The sequence below is a fragment of the Oncorhynchus gorbuscha genome, linkage group LG03, assembly GCF_021184085.1.
Source record: "Oncorhynchus gorbuscha isolate QuinsamMale2020 ecotype Even-year linkage group LG03, OgorEven_v1.0, whole genome shotgun sequence".
In the NCBI taxonomy this organism is placed as follows: Eukaryota; Metazoa; Chordata; class Actinopteri; order Salmoniformes; family Salmonidae; genus Oncorhynchus; species Oncorhynchus gorbuscha.
The window spans coordinates 72258137-72283659 of NC_060175.1; the positions used below are offsets into that span (position 1 = coordinate 72258137).

General features: G+C 46.0%; 1 protein-coding gene across 1 annotated transcript in view; it reads left to right on the top strand.

Moving 5' to 3' along the window:
- The window catches only part of LOC124031853 (agrin-like), a 298853-nt gene that overhangs the window by 199977 nt on the left and 73353 nt on the right, over positions 1–25523 (top strand). The window contains 4 exon segments of the mRNA XM_046343616.1: positions 5399–5623; positions 9309–9533; positions 10705–10911; positions 22662–22883. Of these exon segments, the coding sequence (XP_046199572.1) occupies positions 5399–5623; positions 9309–9533; positions 10705–10911; positions 22662–22883 (879 nt within the window).

Genomic DNA, 25523 nt, shown 5'->3' on the forward strand with positions numbered 1-25523 from the left:
TTGCCACACTGGGTTTATGGATGTATTCACCGCTATCTCCTTGTTCCCCTCCTCTGTCGGCTCACAAAATGAAGTGTCTTATAAAAACTACGGCTGCTAGAGTTCTTGTCATGTTGAACAGGCACTATATTACGGGGCTGAAGTGAGTGTAGATTTAAGAGGTTTATCTGCTGTGCGCGTGTGTGTGTGTGTGTGTATCTGTGCATGCAAAAAACATGCGTGAATGTGTATGTGTGAGTCAGGGACCGATAATTATTCAACTTTAACATTTAAAAAATTTCAAAAGCTTGTAGCTTATTATTCACACAACTGTTACTCATTAAAACCACTTAATACCATATGCCAGTTCAGAGCATTGAACGCTCCAGCACACATTACTGCCCATTGTTTTGGATCATCATCTCAGTTAAATATGGCTAATCCTAAATTATGATACAATGGAGCTTCAATGCCGCGCAATTACCAGTTAGCAGTTAGCCTATCTACTCTCTAGAAGAGGACATATTTTTTATTTTTTAGTTCGCCATTATTTAACCAGGTAGGCCAGTTGAGAACAAGTTCTCATTTACAACTGCGACCTGGCCAAGATAAAACAAAGCAGTGCGACACAAACAACAACACAGAGTTACACATGGAGTAAACAAATGTACTGTCAGAAGCACAGAGAAATAGAGAAAGTCTATATACATTTTGTGTGCAAAATGGTGTGAGGAGGTAAGGCAATAAATAGGCCAAAGTAGCGAAGTAATTACAATTTAGCAAATTAAGTGAGAGATGTGCAGATGATGATGTGCAAGTAGAAATACTGGTGTGCAAAAGAGCAAAGAAGTAAATAAAAACAATATGGGGATGAGGTAGGTAGATTGTATGGGCTATTTACAGATGGACTGTGTACAGCTGCAGCGATCGGTAAGCTGCTCAGATAGCTGACGCTTAAAGTTAGTGAGGGAGATATAAGTCTCCAACTTCGGCGATTTTTGCAATTCTTTCCAGTCATTGGCAGCAGAGAACTGGAAGGAAAGGCAGCCAAAGGCGGTGTTGGCTTTGAGTTGACCAGTGAGATATACCTGCTGGAGCTCGTGCTACGGGTGGGTGTTGTTATGGTGACCAGTGAGCTGTGGTAAGGCGGAGCTTTACTGAGCAAAGCTGTATAGATGCCCTGTAGCCAGTGGGTCTGGCGACGAATATGTAGCGAGGGCCAGCTGACAAGAGCATACAGGTCGAAGTAGTGAGTGGAGTGTTACAGATACCAATGATGAACCTCAGAACATCCTCACATGAAGACAAATCCAGACGTTTTAATCCTGTCTGGGCCTCCCATGTCACTCTAGGGAAGAAATAATATGCCTATCATTCTTAAAGGAGCGTCCCAACCCGTACCCCCCCGCCCGCCACACAAATATCCATACAAGCGTGGAGGCTCTTCTGTCAACAGGCAGAAGAAGAATGCCCGAACCCCCCGGCCTTTGAGCACAAACAGGAGTCCCTCTGTATAGTGAGGTTTTTGTGGCCGATTTTCCAGACTCAAGGGTAACACTAAAGCATGTAAAAGAGAGAGACAGCTGCAGTCAAATAAGCTCTTTGAAGAACTACATCAAACGGGCAAATCATCTCCCAGCTATTGGGCGGACTGCAGCGGTACAGGGAGGACGTGGTGGCGAGGGGCGATGCTTTGTGGTTGGTCTGCTGCGTGTGTCTGTGGTAGTGTGGCCGAGTGGATGTGCTGGGAGGGGGGGGGGGGGTTCTCCATTGTCTCTACCTCCCTCTGTCTGTCTCCATCACTTGCTCTCTCTATCTCGCTCTCTTATCTTTCTCTCTCTCTTTGTCTAGCTCCTCTCCTGCTAGGGGTTATATATATATGCTAAAGGATAATACATTAGAAGATTCTGCCCAATCCCCCCTCTCCTTCCCCCTACAACAACTATCACCACCACCACGACAGGGAAACCTGTTCCGCCACACGCCTCTGGGCCGCGTGCCGCCAAGCAGAGCCGTCACCACCACACTGCGCTGGCTGACAGCTCCCCAATCCTAATGAAGCATTATTAAATCCAGTTCAAAACACTGTATCACAGGGAGAAGAAAGGCAGACACACACAGAAAGTCCCGCAAAGACTCCCTGCCTCCCTGCCTGGGAGACTCCCACCCTCCTCTCTTTGTTGTCCATCCTCTCCTCTCTGCCTGTTTTGTACTATATATTCTCTGTTCGGGTTCTTGTAGTGCAGGGTTGTGTTCTCCTCCTGCTCCCCACTACTACTACCATGTCTTCCTCTTCAACTAAAGGGAATGTTTCAGCATTGTGTTAGTCTTTTCCTTTACTACCTGCATTCCTCTTGTTATTATCCCAAGCCTAACCTTGCTGGTGTCTACCACTTCAGTACTGCCTTGTGGCTCTGGGAGACAAGCTAATTGGCAGTGAGGAGCATTCTAATTTAGAAGGTAGCTCGGTGACTTTTCATCTTCCTACTTCTCCGGCCTTTCAAATGATAATAATACGGAAAATGCAGGCAGGAGGTCCCTGAAGTTGTTTTCTGACACGTTCTGCTTGTTACACCGGTCACATTCACCCAGGCAATTTGCCTCCTTGTCTGAGTCTGAGAGGAAAGCTTATCTGTGCTAACGTCGCCGCAGTGGCGTAGTGGCGACGCTCCCGAAACAGGACGGATCCGTTAGCATTCAAATCAACGTGACCCCCTCTATTCTTCCTTGCTCTTCCGTCCGTGCCTGTCAAGGTGCCTGCTACGGCGAAGGAGAAAAACTCTCAGACTATTATTATTGAATGGGTCCGAGAAGCAAGGAGGAGAATTCTGTTGACTGTCACAGAGAAACAGCGGCACTCTGGGAAGTGGCAAGGACGAGCCGTTGGCTGCAGGCTGAAGGCGGTGGCTTAACACGTATTATTTCACGGTGGCCCATAAACCCGGGTGACAATGGGCTTCCATTGCTAGGCAAACCATGTCCTCCTACTGTGTTTTCATCCTCCATGGTGTCACCTAACAAACAATGGTACATCAAAGACAGTGTGGTTCTGTGGGTTCTGTGAGGATATATTGAATATGGACGAAGGGGAAGCAAACCAATGTCGGCATAATTCCTTCACTACAGTTGGTAGTGGTGTCGATTGCTTTCATGGTTGAAGGATTTCAAATGGCTGAGTATCCGTTTCAGTCACAGACGTTTGTCAATGCCTCAGTTGAATTTGTATTGATAATCTATACATGAAATACTAAATAAAGTCTTCCCTCATTGATAGCCTGGCGATTCCCAGGGCCACACGTACATAAAACGGTTGCTCGCATGACGGTTAGTCGCTGTGATGAAAGCGTCTGCTAAACAGCATATATTATTATTATTACTTACACTGACCTTTTTGGTTTGCTGTACATTTGATTTTTTTAACCATTATTTAACTAGGCAAGTCAGTTAAGAACAAATTCTTATTTTCAATGACGACCTAGGAACAGTAGGTTAACTGCCTCTTCAGGGGCAGAACGACAGATTTGTACCTTGTCAGCTCGTGGGTTCGCAACCTTCCGATTACTAGTCCAACACTCTAACCACTAGGCTACCCTGCCGCCCCACGTCTTCTTTTTGTTAGTCAAATCGTGAGTCATTTCACGACCCATGTTTTTAGCTCATAATAATTTGGCTAGTCTTTCTGAGATGAGAGCAATACCGAGATGGATTTTATGCGGGAGTGTAATGGTACACTGTTCTGGGCCTGCATCTACAGTAGAAGACCTTTACTCATCTTTTGCTTCATATTCACTGTCACCAGTTGTCCAGCTCCATTTGCAGTATTGCATTGAAATCAAACTGAAACAAAGACACATTCCTTAGCGACACCACTCCGCTGTATCTTGAAATGTTTTGAAGACGAAAGTGGCAGAAAGAGAAAAGTGTCAAGATGTGCGAGAAATGCGTGTGCGGCTTTGATACGACGACACACAAAAGCACTTCTCTTCGCCAGCCTCTCCTAGCCTGACGACTCACACTAAATTCTACTGCTGCTTTGTTGTTCACTACATACGTTAGTCTGAAGTATTGAAGTATTTTGTGTGAGGAGGGGCACTAGGGGCGTAGTATAAAACAAAGTCATCAGTCATTGGATCGTCTCTAACCAATTGGAGTATAAAAGCCCATGGCGAATTTTCAAACCGCCGCCTTACCCACTTGTGTCCCGAATGTGTTCGGATTCGGTGAAGGATCTGGGAGGTACTGAGACGTCCGTGGGCGTGGCGTAGCGTTTGGCCGGAGCAAGGAGTCTGGGTAGCTCGATCCTAGACTCTCGTTAAGGCGTGCTACCAACCTAGTTATGTACCCCTAAGATCAAACTAAAGAAATGGAGCAGTCTTCTGAGACAAACATGGTCTGAAATACAGAAATAAGACTTTATATTTTGGGGATAGGGGAGATAAAACAAAGAGTATGCTGGAAGGATTGTTGGATTAATATACCGTAGCACCCGTCCTGAAATGAAATTCATAGACAAAGCTCCGTAACAAAAGGTGGATATTGGACACAGATAAACATTATTCCAAATGTGGCGGTGCATAGGAAATGAGAGACACAGAGCTTGTCAGAGGAACCCCGCTCCCCCGGGGTCTCGCTCTCTGGGAGTGTTTGTTATAATGCCCGCTATAAATATGTATTGGGGGAGCGGTGAAAAAAAACGCTGATTGTAATCTGATGGCGCTCCATCGTCGAGATTATGAGATACCAAAATATCTGTCGCAGACGCTAAATGAGAAGTTCCACCCACTCATATGGACAGAATAAGCCTCTCCGGAGAGGCAGGGCTGTTTAATAAGGGGTTGGAAACAAAGTTCTATACAGGGAAAAGGTCTCTCTGTTTTTCAGAAAGGTAAATATTCAGGGGGTCCACTCAGCTGCCAGTAGAAGAGCATGCTGAAGCATAGCAATTGAGATTGTATTGTGAATGCAAAGCATCCGTCTATTGGCCCTTCAGAAAATTAATGCAACTTGTTTGTACAGCCAGCCAGCTGTGACCGCCCGTGAATCCTTAGTCAGGGCTGTCAAGTAGTTCTTCAGTCTAGAGTTACACATCCACGCCACTTTTTCCATTTGCACTCCAATAGGTTGACACTCTGATGTAAAAAGGTGGCATGTGGCAATTTTGTACTTAAGCTGCTTTGGAATTTGCTTTCATTGTTGTGTTACTTATGGTAGAAACTCTAGCTTCCTGGCCTTCTTTAATGCACCAGTTGGATCAGTTGGATCTTCAACCAACGTTTCAGTCAATAATTGACCTTCATCAGGTTTCACATGATGTAGGCTAGTCGTGACAGTAAAGTCAAGGGTTCCTGTATAACCCATACACAATCCTGCAATACACACACAAACCCTAAAATACCTCTTGTCTTCTCCCTCCCTGCAGCCCTGAAGGATCCATGCAGCGAGGTGATCTGCAGTTACGGCAGCACCTGCATCCAGTCATCGGACGGCCTGTCGGCCAAGTGCATGTGCCCGCTGAGCTGCGAAGGCAAGCCCGAGCAGGTGATGTGTGGCAGCGATGGCCAGGACTACCGGAATGAGTGTGAGCTCCACAAGCAGGCCTGCCATACCAAGAAGAACATCCGTCTTCAGCGCCAGGGATCCTGCAGTGAGTCCCCTCATATACTTTTCCTCTAGCCTTTCTCTTTCGCTCTCTTTTTTCTTTCTTTCTTTTTTTTTTCTCTCTCTCTCTCTCTCTCTCTCTCTCTCTCTCTCTCTCTCTCTCTCTCTCTCTCTCTCTCTCTCTCTCTCTCTCTCTCTCTCTCTCTCTCTCTCTCTCTCTCTCTCTCTCTCTCTCTCTCTCTCTCTCTCTCTCTCTCTCTCTCTCTCTCTCTCTCTCTCTCTCTCTCTCTCTCTCTCTCTCTCTCTCTCTCTCTCTCTCTCTCTCTCTCTCTCTCTCTCTCTCTCTCTCTCTCTCTCTCTCTCTCTCTCTCTCTCTCTCTCTCTCTCTCTCTCTCTCTCTCTCTCTCTCTCTCTCTCTCTCTCTCTCTCTCTCTCTCTCTCTCTCTCTCTCTCTCTCTCTCTCTCTCTCTCTCTCTCTCTCTCTCTCTCTCTCGCTCTGGGGTTTCTCTGTCTTCTTTCTCTCTGACGTCGTGTTACTGGTTTTCTCATTCTGTGCAATTTTCTCTTCATGCAATCTCTTCCTGTGGTGTGGATTATTCACTGTTGACAAACAAAGCCAATTGTTTTTTAGAGCTGGCCAGTTCAAGGCGGTTGTTTTGTCTGTGTTTTCTCCTGAGGACTTTTGACTATGAGGTAAGGGGGAAAGGGAAAGAGCCAGACAAAATAGCTTCCCAAAAGTGACGAGAGACTGAGAGGCTACAAAAGGGAAGGGAGATGAATGCTCAGGCCCCAAGAGGATGGCTGTAATATATCTAACCCGGTAAGACCGGGCTCCATGTCGCCATACCCCCCCGGGGGGAGGCTGGGTTCTCAGGAGAGCTGGCCCGGTGGACCCTGAATCTTCCTGAGTGATTCTGACCAAGCCTTTGCTGTCTCAACTGACTCGCCTCTGAAGCTAAGCAGGATCGGTCCTGGTCGGTCCCTGGATGGGAGACCAGAGGAAGTGCTGGAAGGGGTGTTGGAGGTCCATTAGGGGGCACACCTCCCTCTGGTCTAAGGAGATCCCAATGCCGCAGGGCAGTGAAGGGGACATTGCCTTGCATAGGTTGCCGTTAAAACGGGTGTCCTGACACTCTGTGGTCACCATAGATCCCATGGCTCTTATCATAAGAGTAGGGGTGTTAACCATGGTGTCCTGACTAAGTTCCCAATCTGGCTCTCATACCATCAGGTCACCTAATCATCCCCAGCTTCCAATTGGCTCACTCATCCCCTCTCCTTCCCCTGTAACTCTTCTCCAGGTCATTGCTGTAAAAGAGAATATGTTCTCAGTCATCTTAGCTGGTAAATAAAATATACAGCTGGGGCTAGGCTAGCCAGAGCCTTTGCTGTCTGTCCGTATGTCTGATACCTCATCAGGGTGCTCGACTGCGGAGGGCAGGACTCCTGGAAGCCGTTTTGGTGTCTTAATGGGAGGTCATGTTTTTTTGCAAGGGGGATAATGGCTGGGCTTGTGTGGTATCATTGCGTTACTGGCTTTGGGCGCTTTTTGCAATACGATAAAACCCCTCAATTGGTTGCAGTCCCACGTTTTAAATCCTCCTGTGTGAGCGATTCCATTGTGCTAATATACACAATCCCTGACCTTGGCGATGGCGTTGCTGGCGTTGGCCCTGTTGTTGTCTCGCTTGCCCAGCCCAGGCCGTCAAAGCCAAACTATCATTGTCCCTTCTATGTGTTCCTGTTGTCGCCATTTGTTTTCCGAGCCAAGGCCGTGGAAACCATTTCTCCCCTCTTTTTCCTCCATTCCTCTCCCTGACCCTTTCTTCTCTACACATTTGGTCTCATCCTCCTCGCTGGTGTTTCGAATGACTCGCTCGCAGCCTGGCAGTATTTTAATGCAACACAGCAGTACATAAATCTTCTGTGTCCCCTCGCTCTGAAGAAGAGAAGTGGAATGAGATGGGACGAAGCTGCAGCAGCTAGCGGCTCCTATTTCAATAAGCTTCTCCCCAGTTCCTTTATGATTACAGCTGATATGGCCACCAGCGCCAGCCGTCAGCCTGACTTCCCCCAGAGAGGAGTGCAACGAGGCCCAATCAAAAATAAACTTTCTCCATCTATTTGGAGCCTGTCGTCCTCTCAGATCCACGGCCTTCCCAGCTTTCCACTCAGCCTCTCCAGGGCAACCTGTGATGATAGCAGGTGTCGTGTCTTTGGCTATGCCAGGTTAAGTGATATGACATGCTATTCTATAAAATCCTTTCTCCTGATTGAGCTAATCATGTAAATGTAATAAACTAGAGAGTCGGGGCACCACAAAATAATATTTATAGAGCTGTTATCTTCCAAATAAACTCTTAAAGACCTAGTAATATTTTACATCAATAGCAGTCAATATTAATCGTCACCTTAATTCAGTCTCATCTGAAAGTTGTAAACCCTGGCTAACAAGTTGAATCAGCTAGACAAAATTGGGTTTAATTATTTATTTACTATTTACCAAACTAATCACACAAAATTACATATGCCCAATGATATGTACAATGAATTATACCTTGATTACAAATGACGTCATACAGGAAAACGTCCCTAGCGGGCGGAACAGATGTGACAGCTGGTTACACAAAAGAAAAGGGGCTGGGTTTGAGTGAAAGAGCGGGAAGACTGAGGGACAAAGGGAGAAGCTGTGCTATCGTAAATACAGTATCTTATGCATTCTAAATTACCGCCCATTTGGAAAAGGAAAATGCAATAAATATTTATTCTGAGCTGCTGGTGGCAGATGGAATGCCGTGTTGCCCAACCGAGTCCTTTGAAGAATGTTTCTGGTGGTCAATTGGATACGTTGTAGTAACGTCATTGTGTGGTAGATGGGATACTCTGTCTGCGTTTGCAGCTGCTGTTGCTAACTCAACGGCTAGGAGGTATCACTTCTGTAGTGAATAACAGTTAAAAGTTCATACCATTCGCAACCAAAGCTCACGCTGAGGTTGGCTTAGTTCTGTAGTTGACATGTTAGTCCTTTTAACGCAGAGGCTGCAGACCTCACGTACTTAGAACAGCAGGTTACATTTTCGTCAAGGCTTTATATAGTGGAGCGAGAAGGGTGTGTCTGAAAAGTTGTATAACCCATGTCTCTTCACAGGGGCGGGCCACTGATTGAAAACCCAAATCTCTCATTTGGAAGCTAAAATTTCATTTCATCTCTTCACCCAATAATTTCATATTCAAACATTTAAATTGAACAACAATTCCATGTAACTCCGATAACTACAATGTACATACTTTCCACTGTAGAGTTTATGTCATCCTATCATTGATGAGAATGTCCCAGATGAAAATCGAACGGACATCATATTCATTAAGTACCACCGCATATGTTCAATTGGTCGGATTACCAGAATATAGTTAATTTCCCTCCACCTTCTGATGATCCCAGAATCTCTATGTTAAACAAGGGGTTTTCAAATTTCACATCAGTAGGGTAGAGAGAGGAAAAAGGGGGGAAGAGGTATTTATGACTGCCATAAACCTACCCCCAGGCCAACATCATGACACATGCCTATCTCTGGCATATCCCCGGTGATGCATAACCGTGTCCTACCACTAACCTCTTTCTCTCTCATTCTCTTTCTCTCTCTCTCTTTCTTTCTTTCTTTCTTTCTCTCTCTTTCTTTCTTTCTCTCTCTTTCTTTCTCTCTCCCCCGATCTCTCTCCCCTGTCCATAGACCCATGTAAAGGCCTCGAGAACAACCTGAACGTTGCATGCCGGGTGGAACCGCGCACCCACCAGCCCCTGAATATCCCCCGCCCGGAGTCCTGCCCAGCCGTCAATGAGCCACTGTGTGCCAGCGATGGGCAGACGTACGAGAGTGAGTGCCATATGAAGCGGACGGGCATGCAGAAGGGCATTGAACTCAAGAAGATCCACCCGGGCCGCTGCAAGAAACAAGGTGAGTTGGCACATTCACACACACACACACACACACACACACACACACACACACACACACACACACACACACACACACACACACACACACACACACACACACACACACACACACAGACACAGACAACAGACAACAGACAACAGACAACAGACACACAGACACAGACACACACACACACACACCCCACTGCCTTGATGGATAGATAACTAACCATGTTCTGTTAGGGCCCTGTTGTTACATGCGTGATACCAGACGGTTGGCAAAGGGGCTATTAAAACAGAGGTCTTAGGCCACACCAAGTCTGTAGTGCCAGGTTTACTGCAGATGACAAATGTTCCTGTTGCGTGAAAGGGGCTTCAATAGGCCACCACCTCCACTGCATCTGTAGCTTTTCCCCTCTCACCTCATCGTCACACATCTGAGACTCCCCATAGAGTTAAAGAAAGAGGCTCATGGTGTGATGCACTCTATTACAGACTCTCCTTCTGCCCTTATATCTTGTGGTCAAGCTTGAGTAGAGATATAGGCCGCTAGTACGCGACTACATTGGGGACTTGAATGTCTCAGGAGGAGCGTTAGCACTGTGTATGAGTTAGTCTGGATCGAGTTAAAAGGAACCCATTCACTATCTGCCTTTTACTGAGGTAAAATGGATGGGTGTGGTAATGACGTTTTTGTTTTTCAAGGTTTTGATATGGAGAGAATATTTTCATTTGAAATGCAGATCCATGAAATCAGGTTCTTTATTGCGTTTAGGCGAGAACGGGGGGTTGTCTTGTAACATGACATACATACAATACATCCCTCTAATGTTCGACACTCAGATAAGGCAGCGCCGTAATTAAGTTTCAGTGTAGCGTGACCGCTTTACGAGAAAGAGAGGAATGGCTCCAATTTGAATTACTGTACAAATTTGATCCCCTGATCGGGAACGTAGTACATTTGAAAGCTCTGAACGGGTCTTGACCTCCCCGAGAGAACGTTTTGTAGACGATTGCCTCGATTTGTCGGCTGATTTGCTGCGTTAGCCTTATTTTCAGTCACATGTCAAGTCACATTGGATTAACAAAAAACAACATTATCACAACATCGCTGCACACATTACAGAGGAACATTACGAATTCTATACAAGGACAAGAACAACTAAAATGTCCCTTCGTCCGTTTTGCAGAGGAGTGCAGGGAGGAGTGCAAGTTCAACGGCGTGTGCCAGGTGGAGCGTCTGGGCATGCGCTGCTCCTGCGAGCCCATCCAGTGCGATGGCACCTACAAGCCACTGTGCGGCAAGGACGGCCACACCTACATCAATGACTGCGAGCGCCGGCGGGCTGAGTGCCAGGCCAAGGCCCATATTCCCATCAAGCAGCAAGGCCCGTGTGGTGAGTCGGGACCCCTAGGAAGAGAAAGGGGGAGTAGCCTTTGGTCCTCTCCCTCTCTCTCCCTCTCCCTCTTGTTGACTCCTCCTCCCACAGTGTTTTTGAAACGTCCTCCTGTCCTGTGTAAGTACTGTGTGTGTGTCGGTTCTCTGTCTTTCTCTTGACTTGTCAGTAATTTGTGATGGGAGGGGAAAAGCTAACAGACAGGAATTTACCGTGACCACCACTTTTCCCTTCACCCCCATCCACCTCATCCCCGTCACGCTCCGCCATCACATGTGACACATGAAACACAACGGCCTTCATGTTTCATTCATGTCCTCCTACCCTCTGGTAGTGCCAGTCTTCCACTTCAATGGGTCTCTCTCTCTCTCTCTCTCTCTCTCTCTCTCTCTCTCTCTCTCTCTCTCTCTCTCTCTCTCTCTCTCTCTCTCTCTCTCTATGCATAACACACACAACGTTTTGTCGCTCGCCTGTCTTTGTCTCTGTCTGTCTCTTTTTTGTCTCTGTGGCTTCCTTTTTAAACAGGTATTCTTTCTGTTTCAGTGCGTCTCAGTCTGTCTGTCTTTGTCCGTGTGACGTCTGCCGCTGTTCAGGACACAGCACTCGCTGCAGCACAACCTTTGACCCCTCTGGTGGACAGTTGGGAGGGGTCAGACTCCTCCAATTGGACTAAACATGGGGGTGGTGGGATGGTTGTCTTGTCTTCCTCCCCTGTCTCTTTCGCTCTCTCTCTCTCTCTTTCTTTCTCTCTCTCTCTCTCTCTCTCTCTCTCTCTCTCTCTCTCTCTCTCTCTCTCTCTCTCTCTCTCTCTCTCTCTCTCTCTCTCTCTCTCTCTCTCTCTCTCTCTCTCTCTCTCTAGTGTCTCTCTCTCTCTCTCTCTCTCTCTCTCTCTCTCTCTCTCTCTCTCTCTCTCTCTCTCTCTCTCTCTCTCTCTCGAACTAGCTACAGTATCTCTCTGAAACAGAGTAGTATGTTCTCTCCCAACACTCCAAGCTGTTGCTCTTGTCTCTCCTCCTCTGTGCACTCTCCATGCAGCCCTGCTGTGTTTGCGGGGGGAAGAAAGCATCCGTCCGTGAGGTTTGGGAGCTCTTCTTCCCTGCACTGTGTTTTGTCTTGTCTTGTGTCAACCCCTTTCCCATTGCCCAACCCCCTTATCCCTCAACCCTGAATCTATTGGTACCCTTCTACCCCAGCATGGCAGACTGCATGTGGGCACTCCTAACCCCTGCCCAATGCGCCACCCCTCCCTTGCCTCCTGGGCACTGACATTCGTCGTGCCATGCCCAGTGTCTACTGACTAGGTCTCTCAACCTTATATAATCTAAGGCAGTGTTTCTTAATCCTGGTCCAAGGGACCAGTTATTGTTTTCGCCCTAGCATTACACACCTGGTCCCACGAATCAACTCTTCATCAAACCTTTGATTAGTGGAATCAGGTGTTTAGCGCCAGGGCAAAAACTAAAACGTTTAGAGTTAGAGCAGCAGTGGGCAAACATGCCAAAGCCATCCGGTGTGGGTGCATGTTTTTGCTCCCGCCAAGCAGTAACGCATATGATTCAGCACATCAAAGCATCGATCGAAGACTACGATTAGTCAATTTTGTAGAGTTCCGGTGTGTTCCTGTTTGGCCGGAGTACAATCCTTGCGCACGCAATGGCCGTTGCGGAGTATAGATGGCCTACCCCCGATGAAGAGTGGCTGTCCTCGTCAGACAAGCTAAGCCACAGGCGCTCTGTAGCAACGTTCCTCTGGTTCTTCTTTGACAGATATCTCCATCTCGTCTCACTCGGGTTGCTTATCTGAATACTAAGTTGTCTTGGTCTCCGCTAGGTGACGTCAGAAGCAGCGCTCCACAGTGTCACGGTGCAACTCATTAGCATTGTTTTCTAGTCTCTTCCCCCGTCTTTTTGCCACGCATAAATTAACAAGCGAAATGTCCGGGTGCTTATGTGTTTTTTCTTTTGTTTTTCATTATTTTCGACAAAGTAAACTGTCACAGTCCTTTTCGGCGGGTTTTAGCCGGTGGCAAGTTACAGTGTTTTTTAATGTGTTTCTATTGACATTTGCATATTTAGCCAAACAGCTCGCTCGACTATTTAATTAAACATCAAAAGGAGAGGAGCAAGGTGCCCACCGAGGCAGTTGGTTTAGTGTGGGTGACGACGGGACTGTGTTCCTACCTTTGGACACCTGCACACGGTTTGATGCTTAATTACTGTGTTTCTTCGTCTTCTCCATCTCTCCTTCCGACCCTCTCTTACTTCTCCTCTTCTCCTAATTCGCAAGTCGTTCTTGCTCTGTGTGTCTGAATGGCCGGGTGTGGATTAGTTAGAGACCCCAGCACTGCTAGTCTCCTTTCCGCTAGTCTTAAGGAGTCAATGCCTTGACGAGGTCCACTGGTAGGTGCGTGTGCGTGGTCGAGTGAGGCTTTGGGTGTGTGTGCAGGTGTGTGTATATTTGGTTGTGTGTGTGTAAGCTTGTGTGCATTTTGGTTTTGTTTGATTGTGTGTGCCAGAGCTGTTTCTATGTGACGGTGTGTGTGTCTGTGTGTTTAGATGGCCTCTTTGTCACGACGTGGTCAATAGCACGTTACAGTTACGGCCGTACACCCTGCGACACTCTTTCACCACTGTGACAATGGCAGCCATTGTTTTCTCACTGTACTTTCTTCCTAACAACAACACTACACAAAGAACGTGGTTGTGACATGCTAACTGGGCCTCCCTTGCTCACTGCAATGGCACATCCCAAATACACCAGCATTTTAGATGTACCCGCCCGCCCACCCACACATACACACACCCACACACATACACCCACACACATACACACACCCTTCAAACTACTGAAGACGAGAGGGACCCTGCTGTCTTGTACCATTCTATAGTCCTCCTATCCAGCTGCTGTCCTGGCATTCCTGCTGTGTGCAGAGCCTTCTCCTTGCACCCCCATAAGCTTAAGTGGTTCAGCCCTTCATCGTGTGCCGCCTGGCTTTAGCCAGCCTTTTGTCACTTCCCGATGGCTCTTAGAGCTTCAACCAAGAGGTGGATAGGGAGCGAAAGACTGGGATGATGGGGTGTCATGGCTGTCACTACCCCCACCAGATGCGCACGCGCGCACACACACACACACACACACACACACACACACACACACACACACACACACACACACACACACACACACACACACACACACACACACACACACACACACACACACACACACACACACACACACACATTTGGTGAGACACAGTGCTAGTTTATAGATCAATCATGCCACAAGCCATCAGGAGGGCTGAAAATCTCCAGATATGAGCCTGTAAATCTCAGTCACCTGCGGTGAGTGTGGTGACAACCCCCTAATGTGACTGTCGTCCGCCGTTTCACTCTCCATGTCCCTAAAGGGCCACTTGTCCCCTATGGGGGGGACACAGACTAGCCTAATCATACAGACACCAGTGTCGGCGATGCTGAGAAAGACAATGCTGCCCTATTTGATTCATAACCTATATGGTCTTATATTGAGTTCCACAGGAATGTGTTCGAGGTCAGTCTCTCATGAGATGGTCGTTATATAAGGGGCTAAAAAGGAATAGTGGTGGATTGCGAGAGGCCAATTCTTAACATTACTAGGATGCTCAGCTGAAAAACGAAGTCAAAGTGGTTTAAGATGCCTCTCGTTTGACCCTGAGAGCTGGAAGGAAGCTTTCACTCCTGTGAGACATGGACATATAAAATGGTTCAGAGGTTCACAGGCCGGCAGACACACACACACACACACACACACACACACACACACACACACACACACACACACACACACACACACACACACACACACACACACACACACACACACACACACACACACACACACACACACACACACACACACACACACACACACACACACACACACACACATACAGTGAAGTACTTAGTTAGATAGTTAGATAAATGGTATGAATGCCATTTAAGAGCGGTGCGAGATTGTTTGTGTGTGTCTGTGTTTGTGTGTGTGTTCATAGGTGTGTGTCCATATGTGTGTGTGCATATGTGTGCATATGTGTGTGTGTGTGTGTGTGTGTGCACACGTTCACACACTCAGTTTTCCCCTGGAGGTTAACAGAAAATCACTCAGCCGGAGAGACATTGTCATTGACAAAGAGCCTCTGCAGAAGAGTAGAAATTGGGGTGAAAAAAACTGAAACGTGCGCCTTAGGTGACAAGTCTCTCCGGTGAATATTTATCATTTGCATGTTTATTTGATTAGCATCTCTGCTGCTGTGCGACGACACAAGTCACTGGCTTTGATTATACTCATAAACAATAATAGGTTGAGTACCCATTGAACCCAGAGAGGACCTCCAGTGATGTTTGGTAATGAATCTAATTAATGGACTTGCTCTGGGAGTTACAGTGCATTCAGAATGTATTCACACCCCTTGACTTTTGCTACATTTTGTTGTGTTACAAAGTCAGATTAAAATGGATTTAATTGTCATGTTTTGTCAACGGTCCACACAAAATACTCTGATGTCAAAGTGGCAAAAAAACTTAAAAAATTCATTAAAATAAAACACTAATATATCTTGATTAGATAAGTAATCAAACCCCTGAGTCAATACATGTTTGAATCACCTTTGGCAGCGATTACAGCTGTGAGTCTTTCTGGGTAAGCCTCTAAGAGCTTTAAACACCTGGAGTGTGCAACATTTGCCCATTATTCTTTTCAAAATGATTCAAGTTCTGTCAAATTAGTTGTTGACTCGGAAATCATTTTCAAGACTTTCCATAGATTTTCAAGCGGATTTAAGTCAAAACTGTAACTCGGCCACTCAGGAACATTTATTGTCTTCTTGGTAAGAAACTCCAGTGGCCTTGAGTTTTATGTTACTGTCCTCCTTAAAGGTGAATTTGTCTCCCAGAGTCTGTTAGAAAGCAGACTGAACCAGGTTTTCCTCTATGATTTTGCCTGTGCTTAGCTCTTTTCCATTTTCTTTTTTATCCCGAAAAACTCCCGAGTCCTTAACAATTACAAGCATACCCATAACATGATGAAAATATGAAGAGTGGTACTCATTTTATTTGCCCCAAACAGAACACTTTGTATTAAGGACAAAAAGCGTATTGCTTTGCCACATTTCTTTGCTATATTACTTTAGTGCCTTGTTGCAAAGAGGATGTACTGTATGTTTTGGAATATTTGTATTCTGTACAGGCTTCCTTCTTTTCACTCTGTCAATTAGGTCAGTATTGTAGAGTAACCACAATGTTGTTGATCCATCCTCAGTTTTACAGCCATTAAACTCTGTATTTGTCACAATTGGCCTCATGTTCAAATCCCTGAGCGGTTTCCCGCCTCTCCGGCAACTGAATTAGGAAGGAAGGACGTCTATCTTTTTAGTGACTGGGTGCATTGATCATCATCCAAAGTGTAATTAATGACTTCCCCATGCTCAAATGAATATGAAATGTATGTTTATTTTTAATTTACCCATCTACCAATAGGTGCCCTTCTTTGTGAGGCATTGAAAAACATCCGTGGTGCTGGTGGTTGAATCTTTTAAATTCACTGAGGGACCGTACAGATAATTGTGTGTGGTACAGAGATGAGGTAGTCATTCAAAGGTAGCAACTTATTTTGTGAGTTGTTCAGCAAATGTTTACTCCTAAAGTTATGTAGGCTTGCCATAACAAAGGAGTTGAATACTTATTGACTCAAGACATTTCTGCTTTTCGTTTTTAATTCATTTGTAAAACATTTAGAGAAGCATTGGGTATTGTGTGTAGGCCAGTGACATAAAATCTACATTTAATACATTTTTTATTAAGGCTGTAACACAACAAAAATGTGGAAAAATTAAAGGGGTGTGAATACCTTCTGAAGGCACTGTAGTTTGGTGGTATTAAGGATTATAGCGGCCCATACAGATTGTGTGTGGTGTTGGTGTGTGATTGTGTGTGTGTCAGTGGGTGTCGGTGGTGGCAGAGTCGCTGCAGTCACCAGGCCTTATGGGTACAGCAGGTTCTTCCTATGGCGAACCAACCCTTACCCCATCTGTTGCACCCCTCCTTGCTTCCTCCCTCTCTTCCTTTCCTACAGTGTATGTGTTGTGTACTGCTGGTCAGTGCACCCGGACCAGGCCCACCATGCCAATGATGCCCATCTGCTGTTTGGTGGCCTGCCTTTAATTTTCCTCTCCTTCCCCTCTTCTCTCCTCTGTTCTCTGTAAGTATACACATGTCATGAGATGGAGGAGCTCATCTTTGTCTTTGTTCCCTCGCTGTTGTCTTTCTCTGCCCCCCCCCCACCCCCTCTCTCCCTCCGTTTGCTGTATTTCACTTCATCTGTGTTTCCTGTGTCGTCTAATAGAAGAGGAATCTATCAGGTTTGGTATTTGGGGTTTTAAATGTCAAGTGGAGGACTGTCCCCTTGCAGCCATTGCTCTGTGATAAGTGCTCCGAAGCAGGGAAACACAGCTTGCGGGCCTTCGTTTTACCATATGCTAATATTGAGACTTTTCTCTCGCGTTCCTGGCACCTATTTTAATATGTTCCATACAAGTTTTCACTGCTAGAGAGACATAGGGGGTGGCAGGTACTCCCCCTGCAGCACCGACAAAACTGGGTTAGAGCGCACCGCGGCATGTGCCGCTGTCTCTGCTTCCCATTGGCTGTTTCTACACAGTGGGCGGTGCCGGCAGCCACTTCTCCCTCACCAAATTGGCTACCTAGAGCGCAGGGATGGGTTTTCTTAGATTCTTATAGTGACATTGGGATCCAGAATTGGAGCAGGGAAGATTCCAATCTACATATGCATGAGTAGGGAGAAGCTCTACCGCATAGAATAATCTCCCTGCATTTACATCCATATGTACAGGCTTAAACCACAAACATTACCCACGCAAACAAGGCTAGGAATATGACACTCCATCTCTCCAGGCTTATATACAGACCGCCTGCCGAGTGTGTTCAGCTCAACAAGGCTTTGACTGAGGTAATACTCAGGTCAACTCTGAGAAATCCCGTATTTGCTTGTCAGATAAGGCCTCTAAATCTTGACTAATGTAGCAGTTTAGTGAGAGACAGGGAAGAGGCAACGTCTCTCTTGGGAGGGGGAAGATGGGTAGCGGAACGTTTGTCAGTGAGGGTCGTTCCGCCGCTTGGTGGGGGAGACGGGTAGCAGAACTTTGGCAGAATGTTTTATCAGTGGGTGGGCCTGTGGCGGTTATGGTTTTCTTAGCATTGCAGCACCGCAGCAGCCCACTTCATGTGACAGGGACTTCTAATTTCCCTGGTCTTAAAGGGCATTTCTGCCACTTTTCAACCTCATTCATCATCTCCAGCACCAACCAGTGTCTACATACTGTATGTGAAAGCAGGGCATTACTATGATCTGCGGTCAAGACGATAAGAAGAAAAGTCTTTAAAAAAAGGTGTCTCTGACATCACAGGGTAGGTTGAAAAGTAAAAGACGATGATTTTCAAAACCTGCAACAGGTTTCTAGCCCAAAAGAGGGTATTGTCTTGCTCCCCATGTCACTGCGGATATCATAGTGTTTGAAAATCACTGTTTTTAAAATGTTGTAACGTTTGCTGATGTTTTAACTTTATATTTCATTCCACAAAACTTAGAAATGTGCTTTTTTTCACATGCCCCGAGTGTACAAAACATTATGAACCCCTGCTCTGTCCATGACACAGACTGACCAGGTGAATCCAGGTGAAGGCTATGATTCCTTATTGATGTCACTTGTTAAATCCACTTCAATCAGTGTAGATGAAGGGAAGAAGACAGGTCAGAGAAGGATTTTTAAGCATTGAGACAATTGAGACATGGATTGTGTACGTGTGCCATTCAGAAGGTGACACAATATTTACTGTAAGTGCCTTTGAACGGATGTATGGTAGTAGGTGCCAGGCGCACCGGTTGAGTGTCAAGTACTGCAACGCTGCTGGGTTCTACACACTCAACAGTTTTCCGTGTGTATCAAGAATGGTCCACCACCCAAAGGACATCTAGCCAACTTGACACAACTGTGGGAAGCATTGTGGTCAACATCCCTGTGGAACGCTTTCAACACTTTGTAGAGTCCATGCCCTGACGAATTGAGGCTGTTCTGAGGACAAAAGGGTTTGCGACTCACTATTAGCAAGGTGAACCTAATGTTTTTTACACTAGGCGTACAGTATGTTGACACTGGTATTGTGCTAGAGATAATACAAAATAGGTTGAAAAGTGGTGGAGTTGCCCTTTAAGCTCAGAGCTCGCCACTATAAAATATCAGACTAATTAAAAACAAAAGGAAAGTAGGGGAGCGGAGGGAGGAAGGAAGGAAGGAAGGAAGGAAGGAAGGAAGGAAGGAAGGAAGGAAGGAAGGAAGGAAGGAAGGAAGGAAGGAAGGAAGGAAGGAAGGAAGGAAGGAAGGAAGGAAGGAAGGAAGGAAGGAAGGAAGGAAGGAAGGAAGGAAGGAGAGAGAGAGCCTGGCCTAGGCTGGTGGGAGAAGGGCAGAAAGAGGTGGCAGCATTCAGACTCCCAAGTCGCCATGTCTGGGACAGAAACATTGTCCTTTCTTAGAGAAGCCTCTAGGGACTGGTAAGAGATGTCTACTCCTAAACAGTTTCTTGACTGCAGCTAGAAGAAGAATTATTGAACAGAGGAGAGTTATTCATCTCCTCGCTCACACATCCCTAGCCAACACACCTTTTTCTGTCTCTCATGTCTTTGATGGCGCTTGCGGCACTCTGGATCCCACACACACACACACACACACAAACAGTGAGTCACCATCGTCTCTTTCGCCTGATAAACAGAGGGGTCATTTGTTGTGTGTGTGTGTGTATGAGTCTGACTGCTGCAGCCTGGGACCTAGTATCTGTCCCTCTACTGAGGCATATGTCTGTCTGTCTGTCTGTCGGTCATGGCAGCTCCAGTCCTTGAACAGCACAGCCACTGCTACCATCTCTACCCAGGCCTCTGGGATGATAGGCTGCTGTTTCAAAGTCTCCCTCACTGCCTTTGAGGGAGAAAATACGCTTTTAGTTCCCTGAGATTTTTTTTCAGACTGAGAGAATATGCAAGCCTTCTCAATTACCAAAGTCGGGTATAAGGGCTGCTGGAGGTTTCTCAAAGTCTCTCATCGTATGCTCATTCTCTCTCTCCATGCTAAGATTATTTCACAGAGAATTTGGGGAGTTTCGCCACCCCCACTTCTCTTTTTTGATTGAATAAATCTGAGAGAAAAACATTGCCTCCAGAAGAAGTGGGAGAATGAGAATGTTTGGGATTATTTCTCATTCCTTATTTTTGGGGGTAGAAACAAAGAAAACAAGGGACTGAAGGTTATCGGAGGCTGCAGTTGTATTTTAGGGAGCTGGGCCTTTGGAAATGGGTTGTGAACCGTTCTCAAGGCCACGAGTGTGTGTGTGCTGATCGCCCTCTGTATCCAGCGCTACACACATAGAGACATACACACACACACACACACACAGTGTAGAAAAAAGATCAGGCAGAATAGCGTTTTTTGAAGCCCGGCTGAATTAGGCACAGTTCCACCACATACATATTTACATGCCAATTCGGAGCTCTTTCAAAGTGCCGGCTTGCCCACAACACAGAAATCAATAGCAGTGTTCCACTACTTAATCCGCAACGTTCCCATTAGAAAAAGTGAGATCCTTGTCTCCTTGCTCATCCTTATTCAGGATCCGTAAAGATTTGTTCAATTACGGTCGCCGACGGGCACTAGATGTAGCCTGGCGATTGCTCCTCCTCCACACTAGTATCGGCTAGGGCCTTATCCCCTTGTTTTTTCCTGCTGCTCTCTTGATGTAAAGACGTGTAGAACACAGGTGAGGCTTTTTATAACGCAGAATCATCCTGTGGCGAGACACTATCGCAATGGCAACGGCACATAATAACCATTTAATGATACGCATAAAATAACCTTTTAAGTGTTCCTTGCTGATTGCTGACCCTCTACACTACAGCCTAACTACTACCCCCTGACACAGACGCCGTGGGGCGCCGGAAAGCATGCAGCGTCCTTCTTGACACTTATGAATTTTTTCCCTCACCACAGTCCTGTGATTTTAGACGCTATCTAATCGAACATCAAGCCTCTTCCAGGGTTCTGAGATGACTTCACTCCTATCACTCCTATCTGTTCCCCTCCTCACCCACAGTGGGAAATTACCTTCTGCTATATGTTGATGATTTTACCCAGAGCTGAGATGAGGCTCAAGGGGGGATTTTAACAGTATTAAACGCACCCGTGCTTTCAGAAACTAAACGGCGGCAGCTTCTTAAACGGAGCGCCCGGCGTGATTCTAGTCTAATCCCATAATAATCAGGGTAATGACTGCACCCTTGGTTGCCATGGGGAGAGGAGGAGACACAGGAGGGGTTGTAGGAGGGGGTAGCCTGGGTTCAGCATTGTAACCCTATTCCCACACCATCTACCACCCGTGACATACCGAGTTCCGCTCCCATCTTTTCCCCATTGACAATCTCTCTCGCTGGGAAGCCAGGGATAAAATGCATCCTCACATAGACACGGCGCGTTTAGCATCACGGCACTATACCCCCACGCTCCAGGCATGCCAATGAGCCTCCTTCGCATGGCTTCGCCGCCTCTTGCATAATTCTCCTGCCCGCTTGGCTTGACGAGGATGTACTGTATGCCACAGTCTTCCGAGGCCTTGGGGATTCAACTGTCAATCTGTTCCACTCACCCACCCACCCCATCCCCAAATCAATCCACCCCCTTACAATACGGCTAACATACTCCTAACCTTGGCGACAATACTGATGAAGGATTGATCGGGGGGCACGAAGGAAAATAAATGCCTCGATGATGAAACAATATAATTCCGTGGATCACATTGTCGTCTTTGCGCGTTTCTTTCTCGTTTCTGACCCACTTCTCTAACAAGGCCCCCAATTGAATGAAGTTACAGTGTAGTGGGGCGTTTGGAGAACAAAGCAGCATGCAGACACTTCTCTGATGTTCTCCCACTGCCCAGGAGCTGGGCTTTGTGTGTTATTAAGCCGACGCTGCTCTTTCTCTTTTCCTCTGTTTCTAGTCTTCCCTTCCTCTCTCTTCTCTATCCACATAGCGAGAGCTCTCTTCATCATCTTTTTCTCTCTCCCTCTCTCGCTCTCTCTCTCTCTCTCTGAGGCTCGCGTGAGATGCAAATGGCATGCTAGGAAACATCAATTAATCAGCACCTGTTTACTTCCCTATAAATAGAAAAATATGTTCTCCTCTACCGTTCATCCCCAAGTTTCCAATTCATTGCCACAAGGTCAAGGTTTCTACTCGTAGAACTTGGGGTGTGGGTCTCTGAAACATGAGGTCAGGCACTGCTGATTGGGTCATACAGAGGTGCAGACTCCGCTGATTGGCTCATACAGAGGGGTCAGACACTTATGGCCAATGAGATTACCAACAACAACAAAAATAGATTACCAGAAGGGAGTTAATTGATACAGGAAGTACTATGGATAAGAGTCAGATACATGTTTTAGACTTGACCATAGTGCACCCACGTTGACCAGGCAACCCCCTTTTTGAAATCATTCTGATCCTGATCAACCTCTACTCTCTTTTAACCTATCCCGAGTTCCCCACTCTTCCCTGCCTCTATGCCCCCAACCCTCAATACCCAAACCCTCAATACTTCTCCTTCCCCACCTCTCCCTCATCCCCCTTCAACACTAACCCTTGTCTATTGTCTCAGATCTACACACTCCCAGCCCGTGCCTGGGGAAGGCCTGCGAGTTCGGGGCCGCGTGCGTGGTGAAGAACAACGAGCCCGTGTGCGAGTGCCATGGCGCCTGCCCCCAGATGCCCGACCTGGTGTGCGGCAGTGACGGCCACAGCTACGGCAGCCAGTGTGAGATGAAGGCCATGGGCTGCGCCCTGCAGAAGGAGATTCACATCCAGCACCGAGGACCCTGCGGTGAGTACCAGACTATACTGCATTATAAACTGGGTGGTTTGAGCCCTGATTGCTGATTGGCTGACAGCTGTGGTATATCAGACCATGTACCACGGGTATGACAAAACATTTATTTGTACTGTTCTATTTACGTTGGTCATCAGTTTATAATAGCAATAAGGCACCTCTAGGATTTGTGGTATATGGCCAATATACCACGGCTAAGGGCTGTGTCCAGGCACTCTGCGTTGTGTTGTGCAAATAACAGCCCTTAGCTGTGATATATTGGCCATATTATCACACCCCCTCGTGCCTGATTGCTTAAGTATACTATGTATGTATACTGTACTATATTATAATATAGTACCATCTAAGCCAGCAGTTTCCCTGACCATGTGACCTCTTCAGGAAAACAGCAATAACTCCAGGCCCTAGGTTAGGAAACTAGTCTTTTTTTATAGTACGATGGCCTACAGTCATTTAACTTACCAAGAACAAATGGTATATTTAGTGCATGTATGTGGCCCTTGTGTGAATCAAACCTTCCACCTGTTGGGGTTGCATGCACCATCTAACAAACCACCTGAACCAACTCAAGCACATACTGTAACTCCACTGTACTCTTAGTATGTCACTCCCCTCTCCTCCTTCACTCTTATCCTCATCCCCTCGAATCCTCCCCGTCCTCTCAGCACTCCTCTAGCCCGGCACAAGCCTGCAGTTTCCCTATTTTTGACCTTTCCAATTGAAGATGCACTTCCAATGAGAGGGTGAAAGGCTATGCTCCTCTTGTATAATTGGTTACTGAGTTTTTGTCTGCTCTCGAGGACTCGGATAAATAATATTTCGGCTTCCACAGGCACCCATTTCATTGCCTGTTTTATTTTTCATCCCGAAAGTTAATCCACTTGAAGATGCCACTTAAATGAATATAAGTTTAGGGTTAGGCAGTAGGGTTCGTGTGGTTAAGGTTAAGGTTTATTTATTTACCTTTATTTCAACAGGGAAGTCATATTGAGACTAAGTATAGTATAGATGGGCATAAATATAGACAATATACACATGAAATACACCTTAAAATACAAACACGTTCTTCGTTATGAAAATCAAAGCATCCAATCGGGACGTCTTTTGGTGATGATTCCAAATGTAGGAAATGAAAGGCCGATTTACGTAACAGTGGAAACACCAAAGGAGTCTCCATAGTTAACCAACCCCTGTGAACCGGTTTTGACAACTTGTCATTTTAAATCTTAACAGTGATGTTGGGTAAGTCTGAATCTTATAGAGCTTTGTAAACAAAAAGAGCGTGCTGATATGATCTACATGATTTTAAAGAGGTCCAGCCAACCGTTTGGTAAAGAATGCAGCGAAGAGTAATAAAACTGTCTCCTGTGATAAAACGAAGGGCGCCATAATAAACAGCAGCCAGGGGTTTAAGAGTAGTGGAAGCTGCACTTTGATAAAATAGTATCACCATAATCAAAAACAGGTAGGAAGGTTGACCGCACAATCTGCTTCCTGCTGAGAGAGGCACAATCTGTTTCTATCAAAAAAGCCCACTTTAAATCGTAGCTTCTTAGCAAATGCATTTGTATGCTTTTTAAACGTTAAATTATTGTCAATCCAAATACCAAGGTATTTGTATGCAGGGACTTGTTCAATTGTAGAACAATCAGATGAGTGAAGATGTAATCCATCTGGAACAATCTAATGAGAACTTGAAAAAGGATGTATTTTGTTTTTCTCGTATTAAGCACAAGTTTTTGAATTTTATTTGATTTATTTAACCTTTATTTAACAAGGCAATTCAGTTAAGAACAAATCCTTATTGACAACCCAGTAAGGGCTTCCTGTAAAGCTACAAAATCGGGCTGGAGCCTTGTCACAACCAGGGCAATTGCGTACATAATAGTATGATCCACATATCCAATTTGTAAGTCGCTCTGGATAAGAGCGTCTGCTAAATGACTTAAATGTAAATGTAATATAGAATGAAATGTACATTTTTGAAACGATAGACCAATAGCATTTATATAAATAGTGAAAATAATTCCCCTTACATTCAGAAAGATTGATTACATAATAATCAGATTTAACCTTTCTGATTAGTTTGATACATTGATTCCTCAGTTGCTTAAAAGATTGCCAATCTGGGCCTAAGCCTGTGTTCCTGGCCTTGATCCAGGCAACATTTCTCTTACAAATTCCTTGGAAATTCAGTAGTGAATCAGGCATTCGATCTACCTTTAACTCGGAGTTTTGAAGGGGTATGATTATTTGCCATATTGCTTAAGACATTTACAAAAAAAGCTTAAAGCTAAATCTATCAGGTTTCAGGTAAGACCCAAGTGCAGACTGTGTTGAAGTAACAATGTTTGTTGTAACAACCGGGGCAGGTAAACGACAGGTCAAGGCAGCCAGGGGTCGATAATCCAGAGTAATGGGGCCAAGGTACAGGACGGCAGGCAGGCCCAGGGTCAGGTCAAGCAGAGGTCGGTAATCTAGAGTAGGGGCAAAGGCACGGGACGGCAGGCAGGCTCAGAGTCAGGACAGGCAAGGGTCAAAACCAGGAGGACGAGAAAAAGAGAGACTGGGGAAAAGCAGGAGCTGAGACAAAACGCTGGTTGACTTTAACAAACAACACGAACTGGCAACAGA